The sequence below is a fragment of the Pleurodeles waltl genome, chromosome 1_1 (assembly GCF_031143425.1).
Source record: "Pleurodeles waltl isolate 20211129_DDA chromosome 1_1, aPleWal1.hap1.20221129, whole genome shotgun sequence".
NCBI lineage: Eukaryota > Metazoa > Chordata > Amphibia > Caudata > Salamandridae > Pleurodeles > Pleurodeles waltl.
In genome coordinates, this window is record NC_090436.1 from 948,747,537 (window position 1) to 948,775,402 (window position 27,866).

Genomic DNA, 27,866 nt, shown 5'->3' on the forward strand with positions numbered 1-27,866 from the left:
TGTGGGTGCCCCTAGGCCAGGTCGGACATTGCAGGGTAGGTTCCATGTTGGGCAGGGTCTGTTGCACTCCACCCCCAAACATGCTAGTGGGCATTTACTACTGGGCAGGGATCTGTGGGTCTCAGGTATGCTGCTATTGGCGTTAGGCATTATTCTCCATGGCCTGGTGACTAGCATTGTGACTGGTAGTGCATTGCCTAGTGCATAGGGCTGTTCCCTGTGTGTTGTGTATGCCAACGGTGGTGTTGTTGCTGGCATTGGCCAAGTGTATCCTCTGTCTCTTCCCCCCCTTTTTGTTTTGTCACCCAGTCCTTATGTGCATTAGCATTATCTGGCGGAGGAGCAGACGCACCGGCGATGGAGGGAGCTTCATCCCAAATGGCCCATGAGGCCGAATCCATTGATGGTTAGGGCACCAGTGGAACAGAGGGCGAGGGAAGCACCATGGAAGAGACTGGAGGGGACAGTTCTGACAGTGATACCTCCTCTGATGGAAGCTCCCTTGTGGTGGCGGACACCTCTGTTCCCACCCCAACTACAGGTACAACTGCCACCCCCGTACCAGCACTGCCTTCTCAGCAGCCCCTCAGCGTGTTTCCCGTGCCTGCTCACCCAGGAGGGTGAGCATCTCCTTCGCCCCAGGCACCTCAGGCCCTGACCCAGTCAGCCCTGCTGCCCTGAGTGAGGAGTCTATTGATCTCCTGTGATCCATCTCTGTTGGGCAGTCAACCATAGTGAATGCCATCAAGGGGCTGGCAGGGCATTTGCAACAAACAAATGGATTCCTGGAGGGCATTCACTCTAGCGTGGTGGCCCAACAGAGATCATTCCAGTCTCTGGCCTCCTCCCTGATGGCAGCCATTGTTCCTGTCTCTAGTCTCTCCCCTCCAACGTCCTCTACCCAGTCCCATTCCCCTTAACCCCAACCTATCCCAAGCACACCATCACACCAGCATGCACCCAAGACAACACACAGGAGTGGCTCAGGCAAACACAAGCACCACACTAACACCATCCAGTTGCAGACATGCCAACATCCACTGCCTCCACTGTGTCCCCCTCCTTGTCGTCGTCCACCTCCCTCCCAGTAGCGTCTCCACTCACACATGCATGCACTACATCCTCATCCACTACCTCCATCACCTCACGCCTATCAGTACACACCCCTCACTGGCAGTCACCACCCCCACATCCATGCACACATCCCCTGTGTCCTCTCCCACTGTGTCTGTGCCCCCTCCTCCCAAAGTACCCAAAAGGAAGCACTCAGCACCCAACACCCATCCACCTCACAACAGCATCCAGCCCATGCACCTGCACCCAAACACAGCAGACAGACACTTCCAACCACCACTCCCTCTTCCTCCACTCCCAAACCTTCACCCTCTTCCCGCTCCAGTGTCCCTAAGAAGCTTTTCTTCTCCACCCTTGACCTCTTCCTTGCCCTTCCCACCCCCCGTCCTTCACTTCGGGCCATGGTGGGCAGAACCCAGGCCAGCACCTCAGACGCCCAGTCCACGGCCACTGTGGTTTCGGCAGCTACTGCTGGTGTGAAAGGCTCCAAGGAGACACCTGTCAGCACTGCCAGTGTGCCTGCACCAGCCGCCCAGGGCAAGAAGGGACCACCAGCTGCCAAGGGCAAGGAGGCACCAGCAGCTGCCAAGGGCAAGGAGGGACCACCAGCTGCCAAGGGGAAGGAGGCACCAGCAGCTGCCAATGGCAAGGAGACACCAGCAGCTGCCATGGGCAAGAAGGGACCAACAGCTGCCAAGGGCAAGGAGGCACCAGCAGCTGCCGAGGGCAAGAAGGGACCACTAGCTGCCAAGGCCAAGGACAAAGGGCAGGCCACTGCAGGCAAGAAGGATAGTAGGCCTGGTGCTGGAGCAGAATCTGAGCCCACAACACCAACCATGGCACTTCAGCCGTCCGAGGCTGCAGGGGAAGGGCTGGAGCCTCCCCCCACCACTGACAGCACCGCCACCAGCATCACTGGCAGCAGCCCCAGTGGGTAGCCATCCGAAGCTGCAGGGGAAGGGCTGGAGCCTCCCCTCACCACTGACAGCAATGCCACCAGCACCGCCACCAGCATCACTGGCAGCAGCAGCAGCCCCAATGGGCATCCGTGCGAGGCTGCAGGGGAAGGGCTGGAGCCTCCCCAAAACACTGACAGCACCGCTACCAGCACCGCCACCAGCATCACTGGCAGCAGCAGCAGCCCCAGTGGGCAGCCGTCTGAGGCTGCAGGGGAAGGGCTGGAGCCTCCCCCCAACACTGACAGTACCGCCACCAGCACCGGCACTGCCACCACTGTGCAGCCGTCGCCGCCGGCGGATGGACTGTAGTCCAGCCTCCCTGGAGTGTCATGCATCCTGCCCACTGCAAATCACGTGGGCCTGACACCCAGGTGAGAGACTGTGACCTTGCACTCCCCAAGATCTGCATCACTGGGCACAGATCCCCCTCCAGAACCAGTGGAAGATGCCATCCGCTCACCCCCTCCTTGCCAGGATGAAGCACAATGGGCACAAGGCCCCCTCCAGAACCAGTGGAAGAAGCCATCCACTCACCCCCTCCTTGCCAGGATGAAGCACACTGGGCACAAGGCCCCCTCCAGAACCAGTGGAAGAAGCCATCCACACACCCCCTCTTTGCCAGGATGAAGCACACTGGGCACAAGGCCCCCTCTAGAACCAATGGAATAAGCTACCCACTTGAGAGACTGTGGCCTTGAACTCCCCAGGACCAAGCAGTGGGCAAACCACCGACTTGAGAGACTGTGGCCTTGCACTCCACAGGACCAAGCAGTGGGCAAACCACCCACTTGAGAGACTGTGGCTTTGCACTCCCCAGGACATCGCACAGGGCATGTAGCCCCTCCAGGACCAGTGGTGTACCATCTTCCAGCTGAGGTGCCCCCCATTCCCCATCCCCCTGAGGTGCCTGTGTATTTTCGACCTGATGCCCCAGCAGTGTTCTCTCTGTATTAAGGCAGGAGACAAGTGGGGCCTTGGCCTATGTGATATGGCCCTGTGGCCCACGGACATTATGGACTGGGCAGTGTTCCTCCATTTGTATATCTGTAAATACTGTATATAATTTGAGGACGCTTTTTAGGATTTTGATCTTATTACCTTCACTTCAATCACTTTCTTTTGTCCTTGCATTATTCCTGAGGGGTACGGGGTGGATATGTAATGTTATTGCACCTGTTTGTGTGTATGGTGTTGGGGGTGGGGGTGTTGTGTGTTGTGTGTGTCACTCTCTTTTTCCTCCCCCTCCCCTGTGTGCTAGGGGTGGTACTCACTGTGCTCGTCTTCGTCGGCGTTGGTATTCCTGGTGTAGGAGGAGGTAGACCAACATGGGTAACATTTGTAGTTCAGGCTCCATGGTGTCGTGGTTGTTCCCTGGCTGTCCAGAGTTGAGTTGTTTCCCTTCTGTGTACTGTTTCCGCCGTGCTTTTGATGGCATTGGGACCGCCCCGGAAAAGGTGGCGGATTGGTGTCTCATAATACTGTGGGAGGTACTTTGTCTTCCGCCTGGCTGTTGACGGTTACCGCTGCGGTGCTTGTTGCCACCACCGTGGCGGTCGGAGTGTTAAAGTGGCTGTCTGTGCTGGCGGTTTCCGCTGTGGTCATAATTCCATTTTTTTTACCGCCGGCCTGTTGGCGGTATTACCGCCACTTTTTCACCGACCGCCAGGGTTGTAATGAGGGTCTAAATGTCAACAGTGCAGACAGATAACCCTTCACTGTCACAGCAGTGCAGCCTTACTGCGCCAAGGTCAGAGCAAATTGTAAAACATTGGACAAATGGGTCTTTACGGGACCAATGTATCTGTCCTCACAGCATTTTACAAATTTGGCCCATCTACCAGCACAGACAGTTTTTGTGGAGTGTTGCCTGGCCAATAATATAATGTCCACCACTACTGGGGGGAGAGAAAAAGAATTTGGATTGCCCCATTCAATCTCCAGGCATGTAGGTGTAGGCTCTGGAGGTGGGAGTGTAGAACCTGCCCCTGTAAATGTGAGAGGAGATCTGCCCTGAGAGGGAGATGAAGCTGAGGGCACCATGAGAGTTGAAGTATACCACACCCTTCTTGGCCAATCCTGCAAGTCAATAGAAACCATCCAGTCTTCCTTGTTAAGCACTTGTTCAAGGGTCAGCATTTTGAACTTCTCCTGTTTGCGGTACCAGTTCAAAATCCTCAGGTCTAGGATGGATCTCAAACGACCATCTTTCTTGGGGATCAGGAAATACCTTGAATAACATCCCTGACCCCTTTCCTGCTCTGGAACCAAATCCACTGCACACTTTAACAACAGATTTTGTATCTCCTGCTGAAGCAACAGCAGGTGATCCTCTGAACAAAAGGAGTACTGGGGAGGAATGCTGGGGGACACTCCAAAAACGGAAGAGCATACCCATTTTCTACAATGCTCATCACCCATGAGTCCGAAGTTATTTACTCCCACTCTTATAGAAAATGAACTAATCTTCCCCCTACGGGCAACACATGCTGCTGAAAAGGGAGACAACTAGGGCTGCTTCCCTGACATGTTTTCAGGTGAGGATGAAGTGGATGAGGAGGAAGGCTGAAGGATGGCATCACACTGCCTAGGTCTCCCACTACCTCTGTAGGACTTATATAGGAGATTGGCAGACTATTGGTCCTAAACTGCTGCATCCCTCAAAAGGAGGAGCTGCAGCCAAACCCCCTAAACCTATGCAAAGATCTGTAAGTCATGTAAAGTGTCTGAAGACCCAAAGACTTGGCGACTGCATCTTTACTCTCTTTAAACCTCTCTAAGGCCATGTCTGCCTTGGCTCCAAAAAGTCTAGATCCGTCAAATGGAAGATCCATTAATGAGTATTGTACATCAGGGAATGGCTCTGCACATTCTGTAGCAGATTAGGGATGATCTCTTTTGCCGAATCCATCAGCACGTGAATGTACCTTTCAAGCAAACATGTAGCATTAACTGATTTCAGAGGCAGGCATCCTGACAAAAATATCTTTTCATTGATTGCTCCATATGTTTAGACTCCCTATCAACAGGGGTTGTAGGGAAGGAACCAGGTGCAGCCCTTGATGAACATGAAGCTTGCACCACCAGGCTTACAGGTGTTGGTTGCTGACTCATTAACTGCAGGTCACCTGGTGCAGCTCTACATCTCCTGGCGAAGGACTTAGAAACTGAAGGAGTAGTAACAGGTTTCTTCCATAAATCCAAAATAGGCTCAGACAAAGCCTCATTAAATAGTAGTAGGGGTTTTGATGATGCAGAGGATGACTGGAGAAACTCAGTCTAGATATTAGACTTCAATTCCGTAGTAGGCAGAGACAAGTCTAAAAGTTCCACTGCCTTTCTGATTACCCCATGGTATGAGATAACCTTCAGAGGGGGTATACCGCCAAGCTATAACAATTCCCACTCAGGGGATGTGTCCAACCCACTCACTACCTCATGTCCTTCGAAGTCATGGGAAGGCAAAGGAATCTCCCCTTCCTCGAGCTCCTGCTGTTCCTTCAAATACTGATGTTCCTCCATGGGCGTCAATGTATCCCTCCTAGATCTTAAGCTGGATTCCAGGTGCGGCGTTGATAGAGAATGCAGCTTTGGCTAGGAAGCCTGTTGCAGCACCAGTGAAGCTGGGAACGGCTTTGGGATGTTACTCCGAGCAGGATTAGATTGACTCGATGTCAAACAAGATCTATCTGATGTCGGTATTAGCGCCGGTGGTGCCGTGACCTCCGAAGGTGATGGTGTTTTCCTTGGCACTGATCCAGTCCACTGGCTTGGAGTTGTGGGCAAAAAAGTTATGAATGGAGCCTGCCTATACAGCTCCTGAAATCCAAGATTAAGATCTGTGGGGCCTGAAGGCACACCAGAGGGGGCCGTCGCCCTATTAAAAATGCAATACATTGCCTTTAAGAAGTTGGATGGTCCATCCCTAGAGCCAGCAAGGTCAGATATTTCTGATCTTTTTGCGGAGGCTGAACCTGATCTGTTGCCTGTTCTTTCATCTCCTGACCTGATGGGGACACAGGAGAAAAGTGTGCCACAGGAATCGAAGGCGATGCCGATATCTCCACTAAAGACAGCAAAGGTTATACCTCAGGCAACTTCAGTTGAGGAGACAGAGTGGGGCTCCTTTCCCAAGCCAAGCGGTGCCCAGATCTCGAAGACGGAGACACAGACCCAGGGCTGGCATCCCGGGGTGAGCGATACCTTGAACCATGACCACATTGCTTCTTGTGCGATCTTGAAGATTTGTGTGACAAAGACTCCTCCCGAGGCCTGGATCTTCAACGGCCCGCTTCTCCTTAGCATTTGACAGAAAGAGCATTGCTGTTCTTTCTTTCAGTGCTTTGGGGTTCGTGCTCTGACAAGAAGAGCATCCCCTGACATCATGGTCAGCACTCAAGCCCCAACGGCAGTTTTCATGAAGGTCAGTGCCCGACATGTGACTTCCACACTCCCTACAAGACTTAAAGCAAGTCTTCTTCAGCAGAGACATTGTTGCAGAAACAAAAACCTGACCAAAAACGCTCACTCGAAACAGTATAACCACCTGGAGAGGTAGAAAAACTGTTAGCGTCAAAGGGGCGGAAAAAAGAGAACTGACGTCAGCACGCCACGAAGACTTGTTTTGGCTCCGATGACATCAAACAGAGTTGCGTGCCAAATTGTACCATTGTGACATCCTCGTCGACGTGGAGAGCTAGAATTAAAAGATTTCCATTGAATGCTGGTGCATTGGGAGTATTCAAAAGGTGATGAATCGACAGGTAGATGCATCCATCCAAAGCATGTAATCAATTCAATTACCACAGTTGCTATAAAAACTGGAGATTGAGCCAACCAAATCAATTCCACATACGCTCAATCAAACAAAAAACTAGAAGGTTTGCACTAGAAGGGACTTCTAACCCTGGAGGAAAGGCAGTTTCTATTCATAACACATCTTATCATGGCCACATGTCCACCTTTTTACGGAAAATCCACAAACCAGGTTTCCTTTTCCAGGGAAGATCCAAAACAGCAGGGACTGGCTTACTCTGTAGAAAACTCTCATAATTCTTTGACTTGAAAATCACTGCCTTTTGGCTACAATTGATTTTGTGAGCCTATACCTGACCTTCAAACACAAGGATGGATTAGATGCAGTAAAAACAGTACTAACTACAAGATAAGCAAATTTCCTAGAGAGCAACAATATAATTTTGGATATGCTAGAGTTCTAGTTTGAAAATAATACCATCTGCTTCAACATAGATATTGTATCCAAATACAAGGGACAGTGATGGGAGAAAAGTTTGGTCTGCTGCATGCCTGCATTCTGATTGTGGATGTAGAGATGTACTGGCTATGGGATAACATGTATTAACACCTTCAAACACAATTCACATTTAGGGGATGCAACATAGACAACATTTGAATGATTTGGCAAGGATCCTGAGCACCGTTGGAAAAGTACATTCAGAAAATGAACACCAACAACTGGTATATCATCTCAACAATCTACTAAATCCTCTGGGGACCTTTTGATTTGACTCTATCTGTTTTGCAAAAGTCACAATCCAAACTAAAATATATGGCAAAAAAGCAGCAAGTGTGACATTAAGAGCAGGTAGCTACCATCCCAAAATATAGTTGTGAATATTCCCAAAGGAGAAATGCTAAAAGCAAAGAAAAATTGCAGTACACAGGAAACATATAACATTGTGGGAAGGAGATCAAAGAGTAACTCTTGGACAGTAGTTACTACTCCTGGTTACTTGAATCAACTGCTGATGAAATTATGAACATGAACCTTGGGTCAACCCTAAGGAAGGATACCAGTCACAAACAAACTCACACAATACCATCAGATTCATGACTGACTTCCACAACGGGCACACTTACATTAGAAATGTTCTGAAAAAACACTAATATCTACTGGAGAGCCACCCCACGTTAAAAGACAGCATCAATAACTATCCACAAAGGGCTTTAACAGAGCAAGAAACCTAAACAACAACTGTGCAAATCATATTTTGAGAATAGGCTGAACGAAGTTATCCTGACAAAAGTAACCCTCCTGGAAGTCTTTACATGCAGACACTGCTCTGTCTGCCAACGTTCTTGGGTTACTTGTGTTCTGCCTGAGGGAAGACTGGACCACGCAGTTTGGGATGGACTGTTGCTATTGGAGCAGGTTCAAGACCAATTTGTATATGGCTGGGTCTGAACTGAGGTGGCGTGGTGTGCAAAATAACGATGTACCTTGATGCGGCCTGATTAATTACCAGTGGCTGTGATTAATTCAATCAATCCATTTATCACTTTTTTGTATATTTCAGTGTGACACCCTAAGTGGGACAGGTATGCCCATACATGCGTCCTGTGAATACTGTGCCACTGGAACCAAGCTATACCCAACTGATGAATCCTAGCAATGCCTAAACCAGTCCTGGGTTGCTTATGTTCCGGTTCAGGGGGGTCCTGGCCTGGCAGTTCAGCTGGACTGTTCCTATTGGAGAAGGGTCAATATTGATTTGCATATGATTGGGTCCACACTGAGATGGCATGATGTGCAAAGTTAAAATGGACAGAGATGCAGCACGCGTAATTAGCAGTGGCTGGGAATAATTAAAGCATTCAATATATCACTTTTTTGTTTAATTAAGTCAGATGCCCTAAGTGGAACCCGTATGCCCAAATGTGGGTCCCATACATACAGTGTCACTGAAACCGAACTATACCCCATGATGAGCCTTAATGAAAGTGGTTTGTGTTCCTGTTCAAGCAGGCCCTAACTTGGCAGTTCTGGCTGGATTGCTCCTATTGGAGCACAGTCAAGACCGATTTGCATATGTCTGGTTCCATGCTATGGAGACATGGTGTGTAAAATATTGCTGGACTGAGATGCAGCCTGATTAATGACCAGTGTCTGGGGTAATTCAAGCATTCAATCCATCACTTTTTAGGGTTGAGCCTTCAAGTGCATGCGCTAGCGCATATGTCTCATTTGCAAGACCCTTTTGTGTACAGTAAAGGGCTTGGAGCTCGCCTGTTGCTCACCATTTGTTGGTTTGCATGGCACTCTTCTTAACAGCCTCATAATTTGTCAAGGCAGGCTCAACATCATTTTCAATCCCATGTGTGGAGCAGGGACCAAGCACTGCTTGTGGGCACTTGTTTGAAATATTTCAAAGCAACATTGTTCCTTTTTTATGTGTAATTTCTGAAATTACGCTTTAGCATATAATCATGCAGTACACCCAAATCCCCTATTACAATCCATCCCAATCCACCCACTTTACCCCATACCAATCCACACCATCCAATCCAAACCACTCACCTCGATCCAATACAATACAATCCACCCCACTACAATCTTCCCAACCCATGTCATTCTAATCTACCCCACTCCAATTCACCTCAGTCTATTAAAAAAGAATCTGCCCAACTCCAATCCAACACAATATGCCCCACTCCCATCTTCCGCACTCCAATCTGCCCCACTTCAGTACAAAACAATCTGCTCCCCTCCAATTCAAAACAAACTGCCCCACTCCAACCTGCCCCAATCCAAAAAAATCTGGCACATTGTAATCTGCTGTACTCTAATCCAAAACAATCTGTCCCACTCCAATCTGTCCCACTGTAATCCAAAACAGTGTACCCCACTCCAATCCAAAACAATCTGCCCCACTCCCATCCACCTCACTCCAGTCTGCCTCACTTTAATCCAAAACAACCTGCCCTACTCCAATCCACCCCACTCATGTCTGCCCCACTCCAACCCAAAACAGTCTGCAGCACTCCAGTCTGCCCCACTCCAGTCCAAAACAATATTGTTCTACTCCAATCTGCTCTACTCCAATCTTCCCCACTCCAATTCAAAACAATATACCCCAATCCAATCCACCTCGTCCAATCCAACCCACTCCATTGCAATTCACTCTACTCAAATTCACCCCACCCCACCCCATCCAACTCACCCCACTCCCAACCAGTTCACCCCACACCAAACCAATCCACCCCACTCTAATCCACCCCACTCCAATCCACCATAAAACAATCTGCCCCACTCCAGTCTTCCCCACTCATGTCAAAACAATCTGTCCCATTCCAATTCAAAACATTCTGCCCCACTCCAATCTGCCCCACTTCAATCCAAAACAATATGCCCCAATCCAAAGCAATCCACCTCACCCAATCTATCCACTCCATCCCAATTCATCCCACTACAACTCACCCCACCCCATCCAACCGACCCCAACTCCTACTCAGCCCACACCACACCAACTCAATCCACACCTCTCCAATCCATCACACTCCAATCCACCTTAATACAATCTGCCCCACTCCAACCCAAAGCAATCTGCCCCACTCCAATCTGCCCCACTCAAATCCTAAACAATCGGCCGCACTTCAGTCTGCCCCACTCAAATCCAAAACAATCTGTCCCACTCCAATCCACCCTACTCCCATCTTCCCCATTCCAATCCAAAACAATATGTGCGATCAAATCCAATCCACCTCTCCCCATCCACCCCACTCATCCCAATTCATCCCACTCCAATTCACCCCACCCCATCAAACCCACCCTACTCCCATGCAGTCCACCCCACACCAACCCAATGCACCCCACTCTAATCCATCCCACTCCAATCCACCCTAATACAATCTGCCCCACTCCAATCCACAACAATCTGCCCCACTCCAGTCTGTCCCACTCCAATCCAAAACAATCTGTCCCATTCCAATCCAAAACAGTCTTTCCCACTCCAACCTCCCCTATTTCAATCCAAAACAATTTGCCCCACTCTAATCCAAAACAACCTGCCACACTCCAACCTACCACACTCCAATCCCAAACAACCCACTCAATCAAAAACAATCTGCCTCAATCCAATCAAATCCACCTCATCCCAATCCTATCCACCCCACTCCAGTCCAATCCACCCTACCCCAGCCCTATCACTCCAATCCAAACCACTCACCCCAGTCCACCCCGTTCAAATCCACCCCAATCCCATACACCTCACCCAACTCCAGTCAGTCCACCCCGCTCTACCCCAATCCAATCAACTCCACTCTACTCCAATGCAATCCACCCCACTCTACTCTACTCCAATCCACCCTACTACCTCATACCACTCCAACACTCTTTGACACCGAACCAGTGAACGCTACTTCCCTCTACTCAACTCTATGACACTCTACTCCCAGTTCCACTCTGAAACTCCACACCACTTATTTTTAGCCATGCTGAACAGCAACACTGGCGTACAACATGGCATAACACATTTCTAAAGCCAATAACTCTTGTGAGAATAAGCAATACCTATTGGCTTTCCCAATGCTTGTTGTATACTTCTGTCTGCAAACTAGGCATGAACACAACTAAGCATGTAACCTTTAGCAATGGGTGCAACATACCTGCAAACAATTGATAAAATGCAACACCCGTATTGTATGTTATACCATCTGATGTGCATATGTGGCAAATATGACAGCGATACTACTATGGGAATCAATACTACTAAGATACTAAATTCTTGAATTCAACAATACTTCCGCAAGATCTATAAATCAGAAACCAAACATCCTTTAGCGGAACATTTTCTCTAAAATATGAACAGAACAGAGCATTCCAAATCGCAGGTATTGAACATGTCCTTCAAACTCTAGAGGGCGCACTCAAGAACTTACTCCAAGGCCAAAGGAGAGCGAATGGATTTTGCGCGAAGGACACAGTAAGAATCGCCTTGAATCAAGACGCAGAAATGCACTACTGGTTAATGTAGCAATGAACCTGAAACCGTTGAAGCAGTTACAGTTACCCAAAAAAATACCCCCATTTCATAAACAGCTAGTCTCTCCGTCTGTAATCACCGTCTGAAACTTTTGGAAGGCTACTCTGCCGTATTTATTTCACGAACTCTCACCTTCCATATATTAAACGAAGACTCTACCGGGATTTGATTCTGTAGACACATCTCTTAGGGCCAGATGTAGGAAGCCTTTTGCATGCCGCAAACTGCGAAAAATGCTGTTTGCGGCATGCAAATGGCCGATCGCGTTTCTCATCCTCAAATTGCGAGTTGGTACCGACTCGCAATTTGAGGATGCGACTCGCAAATAGGAAGGGGTGTTCCCTTCCTATTTGCGACCGCATCGCCATGCAGAGTTGCTTTGTGACCGCGAATGCGGTCGCACACCAACTCGCAGTTACCACCAGTGTCACACTGGTGGTAACTCATTCGCAAAAGGGAAGGGGTCCCCAAGGGACCCCTTCCCCTTTGTGAATGCCGAAAAAAACGAAACCAAATGGTTTCGGTTTAGTTTTCATTTTGCAGCTCGTTTTCCTTTAAGGAAAACGGGCTGCACAATGAAAAAGAAAAACTGCTTTATTGAAAAAGCAGTCACAGACATGGAGGTCTGCTGACTACAGCAGGCAACCATCCCTGTGAGTGCAAGGACTCGCTATGGGGTCGCAAACTGCGACCCACCTCATTAATATTAATGAGGTGGGTCTTTGCGACCCCATAGCGAGTCGCAGAAGGTGTCTGAGACACCTTTCTGCATATGGTTTTGCAAGTTGCAAATTGCGAGTCAGTCAGACTCGCAATTTGCAAGTCGCAAAATCTTAGTTTCCTACATCTGGCCCTTAGTGTTACAGTACATATCACATTAAGCCTTTGATTGTACTACTGTGGTATATGCATCTCCATAGTATTGTCATGTTTTTTAACTAACTAGCACAAGGGCTCTTACCTAGATCAGATGCATAACTGAATCTCCGTACAAAACACAATTATTTGGCATTAGGTGAGTGAAGGCTTTTGGCCTACTGTCCTTTTCAACGATACACAAGAACGAGAGCCCTTCGTGAAACATAGACCTTCTCTGATCACATCCTGGTCCTCATTCAGATTTACTGGGTTCCCCAGGTGCAGAAAGCATCTGATACTTTAATAATAGTCTGATTTATGACCTGAGAATGGTAGAAAGACTGAAGGACACAACCACAGATTATCTAGAATTCAACCACACATGCAAGGTAAGATAAATTATACTATGGGATGTGCCGAAAGTGGTCCTACAGAGCACATTGATCGCAAAGCCTTCTATAGAAAGAGGAAGCAAGAACAGAGGGTGGAGGATGAAACCAAGTAGGCCTATTTATTGCAAGCACAGCACAAAAGAGTTCATTCTAGAAACATAGGGAGGGACCACTTGACGACCAGGACAGCACTGACTAACTTGGACACAGATCAGATAGAGACAAACCTGTTATATACATGTCAGAAGTACTATAAGCACAACAATAGACTAAGCAGATGGTTAGCAATATAGCCTTAGAACCCGCCGTAGCGGGCTCTACCGGCTATTAAAGGCCTGCTCCCCGCGTTAAATGCCCGAGCCGAAGGCGAGGGCATTTAACAAGGGAGAGGGACTTTAATAGCCGGTAGAGCCCGCTACGGCGGGTTCTAAGACTATTAGAACATTCTGCCACTCAGGGCAGAATGTTCTATTAAAAAAAAAAATGTTCACGGAGCCCGAGGGGATTAAAATCCCCTCGGGCTCCGTGAGGCTTTGTTCACAGCTGTTGCTGTGAACAAAGCGAACATTGGAATGTTGGCGCTGCGGGCTTTTACCGGCCAGTAAAAGCCCGCAGCACTCCATTGTTTTCAATGGAGCTACCAACATTCCAATGTTCTAATGCAGATTAGACGAAAAAAAACAAAGTGTAAAACCAAATACCAATATGAGTGAGAGAGGGTGAGAAGATTATCAGCCTTGATGGACAGATAGATGTATTGAGCTCTTGAGATGTTTTACTCTGAACTGTATAAAACAGATGTAAATGAACCCTACCAGGAGAAAATAGAAGGCATTCTGCACAGACTAAACTTAGGGTCCCTGTCTAAAAATCTAAACTGAGCACAAAACTCAGGGGCATACCTGTAATCCTAGGAACCAAAGGGTAGTCAATGATTCCTTGGGGAACGTTTCTAAAGCAAATTGATAGTTAGAAAACATTTAAAAAGTCGCCCAAAAGAATTCATCAAACACAAAAGCTGATAGCATTCAAACATCCAAATAGTAGTTTAACAATGTAAACTTAAAAGTAGCAAATGATAGTGTAGCCCACTCAGAGAATCAATGTTGTCAGAATTCCACCAGTTTGAAATCAAGCGTGAGGTCATTCAAATGTTATTTTCGAATAAGTTTTATTTATTTATAGTATCAAAACTTGAATGTCGTAGCATTCCACATGAAAAATCTTGAAGCTTATAGATGAAGACACAGACATAAAGTCTTAGACATATAGTGAAGGACAGCTAGTAATGGTACAGTGCTCAGGTGATATACATGTTCAGAACAGTGAGAGAAGGCAGGCATATGGGCTGTCAAATTTAGTGGCTGCTGGAATGTTAACGGAGAATCACAGGTAGGTATGGATTACCTAATTTCCTGCTTGTCTCCCGGTAGGGGTATGATGAATACAATCCAAATCTGAAAACGTTTTTGATGGTCTAACACTGTTTATCTGATTTCAAGTTGTTGTCATCAGGACAGATGTTAATGGTATTAGCAACCCTAAAATCTTAAGGAGGCAAGTAATGAAGAAGTAGAGAGAGGACTGAGTATACAATTGATCCATATTTGAAGTGAATAGATCACAGCAGTGAAAAGCTAATTTGTCCCATTGGAAATTTCAGTGTGCAATGTTAGGTACATGAAATACTTTAGACCTATATGAGGTGAACTTCACTCCCCTACATAAGAAGCCACACCAAGATGTCAAGAACAGAATTAAAATGAACCTTTACTCTATCTTTTCCAATGCCTACCCTTCCTCCTAGATTTATGTGACATACAGCCCTTTGGAAAAAAAAACGATAGGGCATATATATATATATATATATATATATATATATATATATATATATATATATATATCAACGTTTTGTGTATCCCTTGCGTCATGCAAGGGAAAGCAAGGACAACGTAAAACCAGGCAAGGTTTACAGTGCTTGGTAAGCCTGGGGTAAACAAGACAGAGCAAGTCAACCCATGGATTCTGGCACATTCCTCGATTTACCATGAATGTTGGACCTGGGAATGTGTCAAAATGCTACGCCTTCCCAGGGGAGGCGTAACAAGGAAAAATATCTTCTACAGCACATGTAGAGTAAGTAAAAACCCTCAAAGGGTTGTTTTTGTGCAAAAAGGTGTCACTTCCTGCAGAAAGACAATCCTGGCTGCCACACAAACACCCTTGTGCCATGGTGCAAGGGTGCCTCCATTGACGCTAGGCAACCAAAAGCGAGAGCAAGAATGCACTATTGCTTGATAGATAAGGCACATTCCGTCCCTTACCCTTTCATGCAGCAAAGTGTTTTACAGCGTTTTGTGAAAAATGATGAATATGGCCCAGTGTGCCTTATTTAGTGTCAGATTTGTCAAGGAGCTCAGAAGGCACTTTTACAGGACAATAAAATAATCGGGTTTTAGGCCTCCCTAATCTTGCAAGATATTACGAACCTGCACAGTATTTTGAACTGAGAAGTAACTGCAGAGTGATGTTTCCAGTGCATGGGTGTGTACTATCCAGAACAGGATGTCTCCATTTATCCTAAATAGACTGCTTGTTCTTGTGGGATCAGGCGCAGAGGTCTAACTTGGTGCCCTCTCCTCCCTCCCATGCCATTAGGGACACGTATATGGCAGTACTACAGAAACTGATCACATAATTTAAAGTGGGAAAAAATCTCTATCCCACAGCGCCTTAAAGAATAATTCAGAGATTTGATCATAACCGGAAGTGGACCAAACAGAGCAATGAGTTGGATGGTAAGTGCTGGAGGGGATGAAGTCCAATAGACAGCCATTATTTTGTATTCTGAATCTTTTACATCACAAAGTTATTGGCATTCCAGAAAATAACGTGCCGTAACTTGCTCAGTCTGTTTGGCACACACACAGCAGCAGATATGACTAATAAAGAGAAATCATTAATTCACCTCTATGAATTTCTGAGCAACAACTTTAGGCAACGACTACTGTACAAATGATCTTTTTCCACTTTGTTTCGCTCTGTCTGATGGCCACCCGCTTCCTCATGTGGCAGAATTATTTGTCAGCTGTGGATCTAGTGCTTTGCACTGACAGCAAAAAAAAATTTATAGGGAGTAATTTGCTGCAACAAAGAACAGTTGTTCGTGTGTGATATAGCAGATCCTGTTCACGGGCATAGTTGCAAGTTCCTCTTCAAAACCGCCCTTAAAAACTATGACCTTTTAGTAAATCAGTTTGGAAAATTGGTCTGCAAAATGGGCCGACGGACACTATATTTTTGAAGATTTTGTTGGAGTAAAAACATTCCGCCCAGCACTCCCACTACAGGTTTGGTGTAATTTCTGCGATCTTTTTATCGGTGCATTTGGGGGTTGGCACTGATGTTTCTAGGGATGTTTGAATCCCTGTACAGCTTTGTTGGGTACATTGTCTGAACCAGCACATATCATCCTTCACGATGTATTGAGGTGCCTTGGGTTTTACAGGTCAGGGCTTGCAGCTGTCTGAAGAAACCCTTGCTTATGGGGGAAACTTCAGCCTCTTTATTTTACGCAGCAAATAATTAACTCTGCACAAAGAGCAATGAATGCAGATATCTGCAGGCACGTTCACTCGGCTCTAACTTAGTCATCAGTGGGCCTTGGCTACACCCAAAAGAAACAGGGCAGCAGTTTGTGTTTTCTGATTTAGAAGCAGCAGATGAGACGTCCTGGAGAAAAAAAGTGCTCGATTTTATTTATGTATTTTTTGCCATGCAAAGAAAGTATAATTTTATATCCTTTCTTTTTATGAAACGAAGCAATTTATTGTATCAGCCTTGTGCCTGCTCATAGCCATACACTACTAAAAATGGATCTGATTTTTGAGAGGCAATGTCTCTTTACAAACATCGTTGCAAATTGACTATCACAGTTTGAAGAAATAAAAAAATGTGTACATAAATGTGCATGGGAAAGATTGTTTGAAGATCTTCACAGGTGCAACTATGGTATCCACTCTTTGAGAACATGAAAGCATCAACCCTTATAAAATAAAGTCCAAGACCGAGTACAGTTCAGAATTACCATATTTCCTCTCCACGTTGCAACACAAGGATAACAACCTGCCCAATCAGATTTTGCATGAAGCAAAGAAGGTACATCATAAAATCTCAAGGCTAGATTTATTACCACTTTGCACTGGAGCAAAGTCATCAAAAGTGACAAACCAGTGCAACCTTTTGATTTTGTATTTACTTTCTAAAGTTGCTTAAACGTAGGGCAAAGTAACATTATTTTCCCATTGGTGGTAGATAGAAGTTCCCATGCAACCACCCATGGTCTTTGACACAAAGCTCTATCTGCTAATATATGTAGACATGGCTTTACGCCCAAAATATCATGCTCCCTTGAAGGCGATGCAAAGAAGAAGAAAAGATTTCTTTTATCCCAACATTTCTAACTTTACATGTATGATGTGCTTTACAGCACACAAGCAAAGTGGAAAGAGTGGGCAAAGTTTAAAGTAAGTCTGGCATTGAGTTTTGTATTGGACGAGTAACCCTTCTAGTACAAAATCTATGCTGGATTCACACAGGGACAGTTGCACAATTGTGCCATGGTGTTTGCATGGAGCTAGGTAGCCAGAAAGTGTGCCAGTGTGTTTGAGGAGAGTAGCAGCACATTCTTTAGTAGACAGCATTAAGTTTGCAGAAAGAAAAAAAACTCATGGCCTAGACTTAAACAATCGATGAATCTATCAATCGTGCCCTCAACGTTTAGTTTGTATGGCCTTTTTCTACTTGCTCTAGGTCATCGTCCAATAGAATAGAGAATATTCGATAAAGGGCTCTGATTTAGATTACATTGATTTTATTGAAATTGTTTACTTTGAAGCTGATCTTAAAAAATCCCTGTTTTCTATATATTTGTAAACGGCTGTTCTGGGAAAACTGATAATTTTCCTGTAAGTCAAGAAAGAGTAATAATATCCATCCTAAAATAGCTTCCCCACGGCCCAAAGCCCTTTCTGCCTGAATGTCTACAATTTGCATTCAGGCCGTTATCTAGAGACGATGCCCCCACACAGCAGGGCATTGCACATAAACTCTGAATATCAAGCATCTTGTAAAAGTACAAGCTCATTGAATATCAGTAAATTGAGTAGGATGGATGGAGAGAGGGGGTACTATCCTTTGATATTTGGAGTATATCTATATTTATACACACAAACACACACACACACATATATACGTTCTGCATGATGCTGTGGATTGAATTATAGTGCTATGGAATAGGATATGGGATTGATGTCCTTACTGATGATGAAGCCAAAATATACTAGTAGATGCTAATCATCTATGACCTCTAAAAACAGTTTCATTTTTAAGAACCCTTTGGATTACAATAGAGGAATAAATAATTCCTTCTTTGTCTGATTAGTAATGGAGGGCAGTGAGACCCCTGTGGTCTAAGGGGTAAAAACAAATAGAAATAATAAACACTTAATAACGGGATACCCAGGCAAGTGAATTGATTGAGAGTGCCTTATAAATATACAGAACATATTTTTATCTTGTACAAGAGATACACTTATGGGAAGAAATGTTGCAATAAAATAGAGAGCTAGTGTTAAATGATGTCACCCTGATGAATATTAAGATGCTTCAGTTGAAACTACATGAATATAGTCAATGATAAATCTGGAAATTAACATATGAGAGGAGAGTAGACCAATAGAGATTGTGATGTTTATGATATACTCCCCCTACCAAAGATCTGAATATTTAGAGTGTGAATGTGAATTATGCTTGGTTCAGTTATTTTTGATTGTTTTAAATGGTTTGCATGATTCTTTATTAGCTGTGTCTTTTTGTATACCTCTATACTATTTGTGATATGATACTTGAAAAAATATTATAAATGTTTAATTGAATATTAAAGACGATTAACTGTAGGATCATATATAAAGCAGGTTACAATGTTTTGATGTAATATAGTGAATCTCTTGTTTTGTTTAAATTGCTAGAACCAAAAAATTCAATAGAGGGTATTAATTAATACAATGTCACCCCAGGCCTGCCTTTCAGCACAAGTAGATTTCAATAATTTAATCATGCCCCTCTTATAATAAATAGCTCTAGATATAGAGCTGGCCACAGCTGTTCAGTCCCTATTGGCAAAGCTGTCGCATGTAACGTCCACGGCCTGTCCTCTTCCCTTAATGTCTTTCTGCCATGTCTGTTTCCTCGCTCGGCCGCATGCTCTGTTGGTGGTCAGGATGAGCAGTGGCAGCCCCCAACACTAGCTCAGCATGGGCCTTGTGAGCTCACCCCCAGGCTGCAACAGCAGGGAGCGCCGTGCAGTGGCTCACTCCAGGTCCCCAGTCACCAGCGGAAGACACCCCACTGTCCACCAGGCAGGTAAGTGCAGAGGGGCTTCCCTGTCCTTGCAACTCTCATTTGGGGGAGGACCTGAACATTTGCTCTCTTTCTTCTCCCGTCTTACTTCGTTACTAAGGATACCTGCTTTGGTGGCATCATTGGATTCAGGTTGCAATCACAACCACTGCCTGACATGCATACTGAAGTTGGACCATCCTCAACAACTCCTGCCATAGCTATGGCCTCAGAGACCCCACCCAGGACACGTCCAAAGAGCTCCGAGATTATTCCCCATTTCTTGCCAAAAAAATGTTCCCTTGCACTAGAGCATCTTGCTATGTCTCCAGTGTCATTTACACTGTTACCACCAGCATAACGTCCTCAGCAAACTCCAACCATCACCATCACAATAAATGAGTGGATATACGTTGGATGCATCCTTAAGATGAAAACTACATATTCAGCAAAGTTAAGACCATGACTCCACCAGTCCATAAGGCCAAACTCTTAACTTGTAATCAGGCTAGAGAGGAATGGTGTCCAGCCATCCCTCATTCAGCTGTCGTCTGCACACACCCCTTCTCCTCCAAACCATGCAGCTCCGCAGCATGTGTACCTAAATGCTAATCCACTGCTTCCCACCTATTGAACATCTGCCTCACTCCACTAGCTAACCTGATTTCCTGCTAAATCTCACCTTCATTAGCTTTGCTGATGCAGTGCAAATCATCCTAAAAATAGGTCGATCTGATCTTGACTTCGGTTCCACAGGAAATACCCACCAACAATTGATTACTGGATATTTGCCAACAACTCAAAATCAACATTGCAAAAACTGTCACTCATGCTGCAACTAGACTAACCACGGGTCATCAGCCTTAGAGCTTTATGAAGTTTAATAACCACCTCACTCATTTATAGTGTGTAACATGGGGATGATCACAAGCCCCAATTTTCCACATAATGAGGCACCTTCAGCATATTTTCCACAAAACATTCAAACTACCAATGCATAGGCACTCTACCAGAATTGCCCACGCCACTGAGCTATGTATTGGAGCTACCATATAAAATGTCAGAAACAACAGAAAATCCAAAATGTGACTGCCTGACAACATTTTAAACTACTAATGCAGACTCATGTTACGCCGGGTCGCCTCACTTCCTGGTTCCTGATAGCTAGACAGATCATCTTTAAACTTATGAACATAGATAGCCAAACAATTCATGGGAATGAATCACTCTTTCTTCAACAAAAACTCCAAATGTACCTTTAAGAAAGTCCTCTGTTTTTAAGGCTGGCACCATCATTGACTGATCCTCCATTCCAAAACAGATAAATTGGTGGAATTTCTTATTCTTTACAGTCAGTAAACATTTAAACATAATGCATCCTCAAATAAGGAGAATTGTCATTCCATCTCCTTCTCTGGGAAACATACTGATCCATATAACCGTACAATACAGGGTTTGAACTACAACATTTGCTTAGTAGATTTCAATTACTGTGTCGTTTCTCATTCCCTCTGCAGCACAACATGTTTATGCACTATACTACACAAGCTGCACCATATTTGGAGCATGTCTGTGAACCTCACACACCTAAGCCAATATCGCTAACACAGAGCATGGCACATCCAACATTCTTTAAGTTTTGCACTCAGAAACATTGCCCATGGGCCAATGGAAATCAGAATTCTTTGCAGACTTCTCAGAGTTATGAAGCACTATACAGATGCTGCAGTGCAAAATTAAATGATCAGCAGCAGACAAGGAAGTTGTTTGGTCCTCCATTCCTTAAATGCTGACTATATGGAGTAATCCATTCTCACACTATCCTGTTCACAGCAACATTAGTATCAGCACAAATAAGAGCTGCTGGTGAGCCTGCTTTGACATACCATAAGATCAGTGATTCCAACACACTCAAAAGTATAATCTGCACAACCATCTGTCATCTCAGCGATCACCTCATCGATGGGCTTGGTGAAATCCTGGGGACTGATGCATTCAGTGACTCCTACTGCTTTTGCCTTGGGAAATTTGTCCTTGTTGGTGTCAACTGCAATGATTCGTGTAGCACCAGCAACTTGGCATCCAATTACAGTAGAAAGACCAATGCCTCCCAGACCAAAAATGACACAGGTAGAACCAGCGTGAACCTGAAAACAGAGAGAGAAGGGAACAGTGAAATTCTAGGATCTCAATAATGACAGAGGATCTGAAGAAATTCCTGTTCAGAGAAGTGTTAGGATATTTGTTTGCAACAACACAACTCAAAAGATTTTGACCTCATTGCACCCACACCGTCAATATGAATAGTATCCAAACATCAATCTGCCTGCGTCCTTAGGAAAGCATGGTCTTAGTTATGGAACCATCATCCAAAAGACCCTCAAAGGATACCTCTTTTATAATATTAGAGTGATCTGAACGTATTTATAAGTAATTGAACATCAAAAGGCTGGTCCAACTCTTTCCTTATCAACCTTCCATATTGTTACAGAATTATAATTTATGCATACCTTCTTGTTGCTTCTTCTATTACTGTATGAACCTACATAAAGCTGTATGTGTGCTGCATGTATGTTAAATCTCCTTTTCTCCTTTTAAACAGATCTGCTACTCTGTAGGGTCTAGTTTGTGCTATACATAACCAAATCATCTTGAGCACACAGGCCTCCACTAGATGTGGAGTATGCAAGTGTAGACCCCCTACTATCCACAATCACTGCCAAAATCACCTGAGGAGCTCAGTAAAGCAGCTAGAAGGTTGCATTTGATGCAGTTCAAAAGCAGTGCGCTATAATAAAAAAAAACTGAAGCACACCTTCAACTTAACTATTTTCCTTTCCCTCATTCTTGTTCACCTAAATAAAAAAATCTACTTCAGCAAACTATTTTTCTATAGTAATTTAATGGCCTTTAAGGAATTTCAAACATAACAGTTTTCATTATGTAACACCTTACACTATCATTGGCGTAACTTCACCATACATTTGAAGAGAGAGTTTCAATTATGTGTTATAAGTTCTGCACCATGACACTACAATTTTGAAACTGATCAGTCTCTATCTCCTCTGTAACTCATCCAGTTTTTCTGAATCTTTGCATGTTTCTGTTGGTAGCCTCTGGTTTCATAAATGTGTCAAAACTGTGAACTTTGACTCTTGGACCAGATATAAGGATCTTCATCTGGACAGAGGTTCCATTCTTTCAGAAATGATGGTTTTGACAGAAAGGATCAATTAGGGATTGAGTAACTCCTAAGATCTTGCAGCAGATTGACATCAAGGACACAGTTGTAATTTTATGTCAATTATTAGGTCGCACAAGTGCATTGGTCTTCCTCCTGGCATTAGCGCCTTATTTAGAGGTTGGTATAGTGGTTTGGAGTGTGAAGCATGGTCGGAAGTAGCTTGAGGGTTATCTTCTATGTTTGGAATTGGTATTGATGCTGGGGTTTACATTACTGCTGTTGAGAAGGCACACACTCTGTCAGATCCCAGTGAAGATGGGCAAGTGCAGGGAAACTGCTTTTCTTAATCATGGTTTTTAAAATTATATTTGGATGATAGATTTTTACCCAAAGCTATGTGTATTTACAGATGATTTGCAATATGGATGTCTTTTCCCACATTTACAAAGAGTTATGCAATGCAGAGCTGCAAGTAACATTGAGCTGGAAGAAGCAGAACTGCACCATATCTAAAAATAAGAGGGGGACGTGGCCATATGAACTGGAATGACAGACATGTAATGTGACTGCTCTGCCACCCTAGGCACTTCGATCCTATTTTTATCAAGCTCCAAGGAAGCAATCAAGACTATCTGCGGCAAGGCAGGACATCAGACTCCACCTAGAGACTTGCCGGAAGTGGAGTTTTTATTGCCCGGGGCTGGGCTTCAGAGCACCACAAGGTAACTCTGGCCCATGCCTTCCCTCAAGGCTGGGCCTTGCTGACAGAAGGCAACTGGAGCTGCAATTTTTCAGTGATTGCTTTGAGGGTGTCCCCCAACCTCGTTGGGGGCTACCTGATTCTGACAGTGTCTCTCTAATTGAAGCCGTGCACAGCGTAAGCTGTCCTTTTTCTCTCCCACCAGAGACTTTAGTGCTGCTGGCTCTAGTGATGGCAGGACCTTGCACTTGGGTTGGTGCACTGCACACACTGGAGGGGATTGGCATTCCTCTCCCCCTACTTGGTAGGCTGAGGTAAGAATGCCCGCTTCACCATAATAAAGCAACAGGGCCCCTTTTGGTGACCTTCCCCCCCGAGATGCACCTGACTGGCATCCAGTCACACCTACTATCAAGTGAACAGGTCAGTCTTCTCTGCCTCGTCAGGCCTCATATCTTGTTGCTCACTAGACCCTCTGCCTCCCCAATGCGCTGGAACTCCAGAGGCACTGGCCTCCAGCCCCTTTGCCATTAGACACTTTTTTCTCAGCACAGACTGATATCTTCAGATAAAGGCACATCACGCCATGTGCAGGAGGACACTGCAGACCTCTTGAGCCCATTACTTGCCATTTTTGGGTCTGACTGGACATTTGCTTCCCAATGGGCAGTTTGGTGGACACTACAGGCACAAACACAAGGGAAATTTCAACATCTTCATTTGTGGCCTCTGCCCAACTGCCCTTCTCTCACACACCACTGCTGTGTGTCCATATAATGGCCCTTTTGTGGTGGTGGGGTGTCGTGCTGAGGGTGCCCTCTGCTATCCTCTTCTCTCCCACCTCTGAGGTGAGACACAGGCATCCTCAAGCAGGCCCGCTACTGGAGGCGCTACCTAATCTCACACTGCTTTAGTACTCCACAGACCACCGTACTGTGTACTCCAGCATGGGACAGTCACACGGTGGGACGTCTTCCTGCTCAGCCCCTCACTTCCTCTAGGGGTGCTTAAACTGTGGATTCCCCATCTCCTGCCCCCACCCATACTAGCCTTAAGGATGATGAAGGCAAGTTGAACTCTATCCTTGTCACCATAACGGGCACCCTTTCCTCACTGCAAAACAAAATAGACACGCTGACTCTCAAGCTCACACTACTCTGAGACGACTACACACAGGTTGGCTGAATGCGTATCCTGCGCGGTCAACACTCTCCCACATGAAACCTACCCTAACGGTCGTACATACTACCCTCACAGACCTCTTAGACAAGGTGAGGATACTGAAAGGCAGAGTGGAGGATGCTGAAGTTCATGCTCGCAGGAGCAAACCTCAGGATTGTGGGTCTTCTATAGGGCACAGTGGGTAAAGTCCCAATCAATTACCTGCAAATTACATGAGATTCTATGCAATATTCCTTATTGTTCCTTAATGTTCCAAGCCAAATTCATTGACACTCATATCAACCACTTCTTTGAAAACCCTGCAGAGACCTGGGAGTGGACTGAACAGAGGGGCCCCTCATCTGGGGAAGCATCAACAACAGGCAGGGAGTGACTCTCTCCACTGCTGCACTCCTTGCCCTTCTCATGAGGCGAGGGTCTCTCCAACCCATCAAGCAGTAGATTACTGGTGTTCTGTACTGGCTGCCACCACCACCTGACACCACCACTGCTCTGTACCTCAGGGGACACTGGAGGCTTCTTCTGGTGAGGTTTACAGAGCACAACTCATATGACAGCCATGTAGAGGGATGACCCTCCTACGGTGACAGTGCAGGTGGTGTTTTCTAGTCTTTGTTGCAGGACTGGGCCTCCTCCTCCGTTCACCTACTGTGTCCCCTGGTCCCTCCCTTGTGCCAATCTGATGTCAATTGAACTGTTCAAAGCATTGACAATCAGAATTCCTCACAAGGCCTTCTCTTCTGCTATAGGGCCTTAGGCTGATACCCTAGATGTTGCCCATGGTTTGGCATCCTGTAACAATATTGGTTACAGCTGTATGTTGTTTGGACAGGAAGCCGTTTGCTGTGTGCCCTTGTAAACAAATCGGTTCACTGCTTCCTTTTTTCAATACCTGTTCCGAAGGGGAGATGTGGGGAAGTGCTATTTCTCCTGGGTACTCACTTCCCCAGCGCTTGCAAACACTGATATCCCTACTAATTGCTTAAACACAGGGGACTGTGCCCTCCGGTCGAGGGTAATGTATTTACATGGGATGTTTGAGACCTGCCTACCTGTTGAAGAGCCCATAACAAGGGCAAAAAAGGCACTGGGTTGCTTGTGTTTTGGTTCAGGGAGGACCTGGATTGGCAGTTCGGGCTGAACTGTTCCAATGAGGATCAGGGTAAAGACTGATTTGAATTTGGCTGGGTCCAAACTGATGTGGCATGGTGGGTGAAAAATGATGGATTGGGTTGTGGCCGAGAGATTGCCAGTGGCTGAGGTTAATTCAAACATTCTCTCCATAACCTTGTTGTTTTTGCATTTGAGGCCCTAGGTGTGCCAGGTATGCTCTGGCGTGGGTCCTGGGCTCATTGTGCCACTTTAACCAAGCTATACGTGGTTGAAAACCCATAACAAGAGTGAAACTGGCCCTGGGTTTGTTGTGTTCTAGGTCAGGGAGGACCTGGTCTGGCAGTTCAGGCTGGATGGTTCCCAAGAGGGACAGTGTCAAGACTGATTTGTATACAGCTGGGTTCTAAACCTATGTGGCATGGTGGACAAAAAATGATGGGTGGGATGCCGTCCAAGAGATTGCCAGTGGCTGAGATTAATTCAAGCACTCCATGTTGTTTTTCCATTTGATGCCCTAAGTGTGCCGGGTGTGCCCAGATGTGGGTCCTAGGCTCCCTGTGTCACTTTAACCAAGCTTTACTTGGCTGAACAACCCATAACAAGGGTAAAACCAGTCCTGGATTGCTTGCGTTCTGGTTCAGGATGTAACTGGCCAAGCAGTTTGGCTGGACTGTTCCCATGAGGATCAGGTCAAGGCTGATTTCCATATAGCTGGGTCCAAACTGAAATTCCATGGGGCGTGAAAAACAATAAATTGAGATGCGGCCCCACGTGATTGCTAGTGGCTGAGATTAATTCAAGCATTCCATCCATCACCTTGTTGTTTTTGCATTTGATGCCCCTGCTGCTAAGCAATATGCTGTCTTTGCCTACCTTTAATTTAGAATTGTCCATATTGCAGTGCTCCAAAAGACATACTTTGTTCCTCCTGAGACAGAGCCTGAAGCAAGGCTGGTGAGGGCAGGTGTTTGCCACGGGTTATTCATCCTTCTCTCGAGGAACCCTGACTTGCATGTGGGTGGGCATCCTGTCCCATCTGGAGGCTTATCTCCTTGACCCCGGAGGTCTCAATGTGCTAGTGTGCGGCAACATAGATGGTACCACGATCATCTTAGGGAGCATACAAAAGCACCCAATAGTGAACAGTTAGGGTTTCTAGGTGCCCTGTCTGCGTGAGTAAGCAAGTGTAACTGAGTAGCAAGGGAATCATTTGGGTAAAATATTTTGAAAGTAATTTACTTGAATTATCTGTCCCAAATAGTGAGAGTAGGGAATAAATCACACCTATGTCAAATGATGTTATAGATAAATTAATTATCAAGAAAAAGGCACACACAACACATATATAATTAATCCTTGTATTAAGTCCATATGATTAGGGGCACAACTAAAGAGATTCCATGAGAACATTTACCTTGTCAGGTCAGTTACAATGTCAACACGAGAGAGACAAAGTTTAATTTTCCTGAGGTCCACTCAAATCCACATTATATATCTTTACACCATGAAGATCAAACAACAAAATAGTGAAGATCAAGAAGATTTGCATTAGAGGAGATGGACTTTTAGTCAACGTTTTGGTCTCTGATGTCACTAGTCCACTAGACCATCCTCAGGACCAATATAGACAATTAGAATTAAAAAGATAACCCCTTGTGTATTGTAGACAGTACTTAAGGCAAGTTATCAAACTAAATGAAAAGATAGATTCTGTCTGTACCCAAAACTGAACTAAATCATGACATTTGGGGTTACAGTTGACCCACTCAGATGAAAATGGCTTTGTATCAGGCAGGATCACCTCTTTAAATCTCCACAGGCTCTATCGAATCCTGGAGTCTTCACCTCCTCCTTATTCTAGAGCATTATGCCTGGCCGTGGATCCTGAAAAGGCCTTTGATTCTATAGATTGTCAGTTTGTTTTCAATGTCCTCTGCAGATTTGGCTTGGGAGACCAGTTGCTGCACTGGAGTTGGCTCCTTTATGCTAACCTCTTGGCTAGGGACCAGATGGGATTTATCTTCACTCCTGTCAGCATTCAGAGTGGCACCACATCACTCCTCCTTTTTGCAATAGCAATAAACCCTTTGGCTCTCAGATCATCGCAATGTAATAGCTTGGGGAATCCCCTTTGCAGATGGTATTCACACCATCTCTCTATGCAGATCACATGCTGCTTTATACCTGCTGGATGTCCGCACTGAACAAGTCGACATAGCTCAGACC

General features: G+C 45.5%; 1 protein-coding gene across 1 annotated transcript in view; it reads right to left on the reverse strand.

The window, feature by feature from the left end:
- Positions 1–27,866, reverse strand: part of LOC138304205 (alcohol dehydrogenase 1-like) — a 470,989-nt gene that overhangs the window by 270,306 nt on the left and 172,817 nt on the right. The window contains exon 6 of the mRNA XM_069244108.1: positions 21,348–21,608. Coding sequence (XP_069100209.1) covers positions 21,348–21,608 — 261 coding nt within the window. The remainder of the gene's footprint in view (positions 1–21,347; positions 21,609–27,866) is intronic.